General features: G+C 30.6%; 2 protein-coding genes across 2 annotated transcripts in view; one reads left to right on the forward strand and one right to left on the reverse strand.

Moving 5' to 3' along the window:
• Positions 1–639, forward strand: part of LOC116846414 (S-methyl-5'-thioadenosine phosphorylase-like) — a 2,584-nt gene extending 1,945 nt beyond the window's left edge. Inside the window, exons 5-6 of the mRNA XM_032820201.1 lie at positions 104–313; positions 428–639. Coding sequence (XP_032676092.1) covers positions 104–313; positions 428–463 — 246 coding nt within the window. The 3' untranslated portion in view covers positions 464–639. The remainder of the gene's footprint in view (positions 1–103; positions 314–427) is intronic.
• A 750-nt stretch (positions 640–1,389) lies between these two features.
• LOC116846417 (protein GVQW3-like) lies at positions 1,390–3,262 on the reverse strand. Its single transcript, XM_032820203.1, has 3 exons — positions 2,578–3,262; positions 1,750–1,832; positions 1,390–1,618 (listed from the first exon to the last, which is right to left on the reverse strand). Exons 1-2 carry the CDS (start codon positions 3,151–3,153, stop codon positions 1,824–1,826), a joined length of 585 nt encoding a protein of 194 aa, XP_032676094.1. The 5' UTR covers positions 3,154–3,262; the 3' UTR covers positions 1,390–1,618; positions 1,750–1,823.
• Positions 3,263–6,628: the final 3,366 nt, after the last annotated feature.

A 6,628-nucleotide genomic window follows, 5' to 3' on the forward strand; every position in this document is an offset into this window, starting at 1 on the left:
TATATATATATATATATATATATATATATATATATATATATATATATATATATATATGTAAAATGCAACAATAACATTTGAGATAATATTAATATTTTGCCAGGTATGCCTAGCAAAAGAAGCAGGTCTTTTGTATGCAACTTTAGCAGTAGCAACAGATTACGACTGTTGGAAAGACTGTGACGATATTGTTCATGCGGCCGATGTTATAGTCATATTTAAACAAAATGTTGCTAATGTGTGGGACGTGTTACAAGAAGCAGTAAAAATAATTGGTTCGGAAGATTGGGAGCAAGATATTTCTAAAATTAAGGTAATATTTATTATTAATCATCATCAGGTACATTACCTAGTAAATCTATTTAGTTATTACTTTAATATGTTTTTTATATGCATTAGGAAATAATAAAATACAAATTATTTTCAGGCACTAGTCCAAAGCAGCAACGTATCGAGTAGCTAGTATTATACTAGGATGGAGTACAAACATGGAGTTTGTATTTGTGAAATGAAATGAAGAAACTATGTGCCACACAATTTTTAAATATATAAGACAGCATATTTGATTTTAAACCGATTTGAAATGCAGCTAATAGTCCAATAAGAGAATTGAGAACTAATAAAGATTCTTAAATCACAGCTCCTGTGTGAACCTAATTGTTAACAAAACAATAGAATAAGATATAAAATGAAAGCCTATAAAAACTAGCTTTATTGTTTTGGGAACTAATAAAAGATAAACTTTCTATTAGCTATGTTTCAAATTGCATAGAAAAAAGATCCTGTAACCTAGGTGAGAACTACTTTCGACAAGGGTTTGAGGATCTAAAACTATTTTTTCTTAAATATTGCCATTATTATTTATAAAATTATATATAATTGATGGCTGGCGGATGACCCAAAATGGGCGAAGTTCTTTCAGAACAAAAAATTTCACCCGAGTATAATTGGCATCGAAAAGGTTCGGTTTTTTTTGTGACTTTCGGAATGCATCCGTCTTGTCCAATAGAAAAATTTGTTAGTCAATAAGAGAATTTTTCCATTGGACATGACGAATGCGTCCCGGATCATAAGAAAAAACCAAATAACTTTTCCGACGTCAATTGTACCAATTTCTGAACGGCGCGAAGTGCAGTTTCCGGGTGAAGTTTCCGAATATATCTTAAAGTTGGGTATTCGCTGAAGGAACGAACAAATAGCGAAGGTGTGACATATTTGTGTAAACCTTATACTCAAATTTTCTCTAAATCGTATTATAAGTGAATCGAATGCAAACAAGACGTTCTGTTCGAATTCATCAAGGCATACCAAGTTTTTTTAATCGTAAGACAAAAGTTTGCATCTGTTGTTCATTCGCTCAGTGGTTACCCAGCTTAAGATATATCAATATATTATAATAAATTTTATATCATTCCTGACAAGTATATGTATACAGGAACTTTTTATATATGGATTTTTATATATGGATTTTTTATATATGGATTCATTACTTGTGTAATAATTTTTATAAATACTGAGTATCCTTCTATAAAATAGGCATGGATATGTCCATTGTTGCCTCTTGCGAACGGCATCTCTGTGTTATCTATGGAGAATCCCGAAAGTCTTCTGTGTTCAACTATAAAATATAAATACAATAAACAATATTTATACAATGATATTAATAATGTTAATAATGTTAATAATAATAATGTAATAAACATTTAGCTATTTACATAGAGATTTTTATTTTATTGTTGTAGATCTTACTTTGTGCTTGCTTGCTTCCAACAAGAGATTAACCAAATCCTCAATTAAATTTTTAATTACATCCAACTCAACGTTCAGCTTCTCTGCAATAAGCACAAAACAACAGAATATTAAGTAATAAAGTTAATTATGAAGTTATTAAGTTTTATTAAAAAATTTACAAACAAAATAATTTATGTACAACATTTTTTTATATATTTGGTGCCTTATCATGCATTGATATTTATACTTTTATTCTATAAAAATATTTACAATCCTATAATATACTATTTTTCATTTACAAGAAATTTTTTTGTTTTTCATACAATAATTAGTATTTTTCATGCCTTGACATTTGTACTTACTATATAAAAGTATTTACAATTGTATGAAACCAAATAGAAAAACCACAAGATTACATTACGTTAGTATTCAGCAACTTCTTAACATTAAGGACTCTTATTTTATTGTAAATTCTTGATAACATTGCTTCTAAATATAGTTTATAAACTTTCTGATCGGCTCATAAGAACATTGAAAGGTACTTTTATTAATAAAAGAAAGATTAGAAAGGAGATCTAATAAAGTTATTAATATTTTCTATTTATATACAAATTATTTATTTTTATTATTTTTGAACATGAACATAAAACTATCTGATACTGATAGATATACTACTCTGATACATCGTTGACGCTTTTTTAAATAATCAATAAATAACAAATGTATATTGCGTACGTTTAGAAAATTCTAATACTTTTAGTACATGATATGTTGAAATTGTCGGTCTGCGTCACATTTTGAAAGTAGCAACAATCAAATACTCACGAGCAGCAGCATTGTACTAACCTTGACTTTTGAGCGACTTTGGCGTGGTTTTTTCGGTCTCGGCTCACCTTTGGCACGATATTCACTCGATTGGTCGGTTGTTTCGGGATCGTAAGCGTAGATCGAAGTCTCATCTCCAGTGATAATGCATTTTGTCTTGTCAATGTAGTCGGAAAGCATTGCTTTACACACTTCAACGCGGCGCCTTTTTTCAAAAAAATTCAATGATTTTGGTACCAGTCGAGATTTGACGCGTTTGAGAGCCAACACATCCTTCAAAATGGAATTGACCGAGCCTTTTGATATGCCAATCTCATCAGAAATGTCTCTAATGGTTAAACGACGGTTTTCCAACACCAAATCTTTAATTTTTTGGACGTGAGCTTCGTCGGTTGCGGTTGATGGTCGCCCAGAACGCTCCTCGTCTTCAACACGTTCTCGACCTTCATGGAAGTCTTTGTACCACTTGTAAACATTTTTTTTCGACATAACCTTATCGCCAAAGGCATTCTGCAGCATCCGCAACGATTCTGCAGCAGAAATTTGATTCCGCAAACAAAATTTAATACAAATTCTTTGCTCAACAAATGTAGACATGGCAAAAAACGAGAAATTCACTTTTAGCAGCTCACAAAACAATGCGTATCTCAAACACTAATGGATATTTTGACGTGTTACTTCTCTTGGATGTCAAAGACAGTCCTACCAACCTAAAAAAAATTTTATTCCTCCAAATCCGTGCGCGCGGGAGATTTAAAATGCAATGTCACCTTACTTTCTGGACACAGTAGTATACTTTAATATTTGGGCTATTTTGCAGATAATCCAAGGTTAATCTGCAAAAGTCTTGTAGAACTGCGAAAATCACAATTACGATTATTTCTTACGACTTTCTCGTAGTGAAATATAAGTTTAAACATTGACAAATGATTTGCCCGTACCTGATGGTGATTGTTCTGTTAGAAAGAATACATGCTTCTTGTGATCTGACCAGTGTTAGCAGCATTTTTTATTTAAAAAAATGCGTTGCTTATTAAACGGGATTGTTTAATTCAAAATAAACAAGGAAGATTAATATTTATCTAACAATTTCTGAAGATGGATAAAAATGTACTTTTGAATATACGGAGAAAGAGCTACTCTCTGAGTCAATGGCGATTGATGTCTCCTTTAAACTCTCCTTTAGAAATCACAACCTTCCTTCAGCGCTTTTCCCACTTCCTGAAGCAGTCCTAGAACTCAGCTTTACCTAATAGCTGCCTCAACTCATTATGTTTTATGTCCTCATCGTCAAATCTTTGCTTTTAAGGGATTTTTTTATTTTGGGATCAATCAGAAGAGTCACGTGGAGCTGTATCAGGACTAGACAGACTTAGAATATGCCGTGTTTCGTCAAAAAATCCTGGATAATGTGAGATGAATGGGCAGGTGCTGATCTCGTAATGCTATTGGATTTTTCAAATTTGAAAATAAATTAGAGAGTTTAATGAAACATACACAATATATATATATTAAAGAGAATTCCCGACACCTCGACCCTTTCTGAGCAAATGTTCGCATTCGTAATTGAACGACTACGTGAACCGACACCATGAACAAACGCGTTTGCGTGATTAACAAAACGAATAATTGCTTTCGGAGCACTAAGTGTCTTTTGAATTGTATTATGATTAACCAGCAAAATTGCTTCTTCTTGCTTTTGTAATACCAGTGTCTATTTTTCTTTTTCTGCTCCGCTATTTTCTACGCGCATATACTTCACTAAGGTCACTACGGCGAAAAAGAGTTTTCGCTTCTCTTCGTATACTTACAGTAGTATGTTGTTGCTACAATATTAGATAAACTAAGACCATTTATCGATATTGTTGTACCCGTTTAGTATATCCAAAGATGTCGTCAATCATTCAATTTCCTACAGTAGACTGCCGATTTTACACCAGAATAGTTGTACTTATAGAATATCTTCCCTGGTAAAAAAATTTATAGAGAATGATAGAATAAAAATAACTATTTTCTATCGTTTTGAATATGGATTTTGATTCGTGAATTTACAAAATGTAAATAGTATTCTATCGTATACAACAGAATACAATAGATATAGTGATAGAATTTCTATCGTTAGTTTCCGATAGAATACAAAATCGGGTATAACATTTTGTAAATTCACGAACCAAAATCCATATTCAAAACGATTGAAAGTGGTTATTTTTATTCTATCTTTCTTTATACATTTTTTTTACCAGGGTTTATATATTAAACCTTAAATTCTCTTCCTTTATAAATTTTCGATAATCTATCGTATAGCTTTGCACGAAGACTCATGTAAACTATATAGAATTTTATGAAGATAAAATAGCTAATTTAATTGTGAGTTGCTTTATAAGTAAAAAAATAAAAAAGTAGAAAGTTCATTAGTTATACATACTTTACTATCCAGGTAGCAAGGTGACGTTTAAAGACGTCATTAAAATGTAATTAATGACGTCTTTAGACGTCACCTTGCTACCTGGATAAATACGTTTTATTACCGATTATTACCGATTATTTTATTATCAATTATTACCAATTATTTTATTATGATTGTTTAATATTGGGAAGAGAGAGAGAGAGAGACAGACACACACAATTGAACTTAATATTTATTATTTCTACAATTACATTTACCTATACAATTCACAGAAGTCAATGGACTGTATGATCATTTTTTTAGACATATCTACACATTGAACTGTCAATATATCTTTTTTTTTATTACATGCCAGTATTCACTTCTTCGTTATATGGGCTTAAGGGATAAACAGAGTGTGTTCGGTATTGTCATCAATTTCTGCTAGGACTTATACTTAAAACATTATACACATTGGTCTGCATGACTTCGCAACTCAAAATGTAACATACGAGAGTTCGGTAATATATGATATCGCGTTATACATGAAACTTTCTCTTATATACAAGCAATTTACATTATGATCAACTTGGGGGTTTACTTTTTGTTTCAGCAACGTGAATTATTTCCAGCGAAAGTATCTTTATTATACAGGGCGTCTCCGAACAGTCTACGAAGCGCTCATAGAGACATAAAGCGAATTGAGATAAACATAAACATCTTATGTTGTTTTGCAATATTCGTAATAAATTTTGAAGTATTAATTAAAGAAGATTAGTAAATGATCACGTAATATGGTAGATGCGTTGTCATGTGTTTACACATTAGATCAAATTAAATAAGTCTCTTATTATTTTATAAATAACCACGTAGATTTTTAGTTACTAATGAAAGAAAATTGTTACACGATTGTGTGCTATAATACATAAATCTTATTTAATTAATAACTAAAAATCGATGTGGTTATTTGCAAAATGGTAAAGAACTTTCTTGTTTAGTTTTTATTCAGTACATTATTCTTCTTTAATAAATATCTCAAGATCTATTGCGAATATCGCAAAACGATATGGAACTTAAGTTCACTTGAATCCGCTCTACGCCCTCACGAGCACTTCGTAGACTGTGTTATGGGACACCTTATTTATATTTATATATATATATATATTTTTTTTTTTAATTTAACATAATGTACATGTGGTATTTGAAATGTTCATTTTGTGCAATTCTTAACATCATCGGTTCAAAAGTAGATAAATTCAACTTATAAGTCGAATGAAAAAGTGGTGAACGGAAAAAAGAACACAATTAGCTTACTGTGAGTGATTATAATCAATAACAAATAAACTTCATTCTATATTTCTTGATATAAATGATCAATATTGTTTCTTTGGGAGTCAAATTCGGGAGTTCAAAAAGAAAAACTCATTCTCTCCAGCTTGTCAAACACATGATGTTCCTGATAATTACATTTTCAATAAATGTGCTATTACTTTCAATCCGTTAAAGTATTTGATCACTGTATTAAAATATTTTGTTATTAATAGGTGTGGCATATACTTTGATATTGAAACTCAAACGCTAGATGATAACGTGACATAACCGATTTTCCATACAAATAATTCCGTAAAGCTACCTGCATATAAACGAATATATATATATATATATATATATATATATATATATATA

Source organism: Odontomachus brunneus, unplaced genomic scaffold (assembly GCF_010583005.1).
Source record: "Odontomachus brunneus isolate Ranch 3 - 2012 unplaced genomic scaffold, Obru_v1 Obru_scaffold_063, whole genome shotgun sequence".
NCBI classification, from domain to species: domain Eukaryota; kingdom Metazoa; phylum Arthropoda; class Insecta; order Hymenoptera; family Formicidae; genus Odontomachus; species Odontomachus brunneus.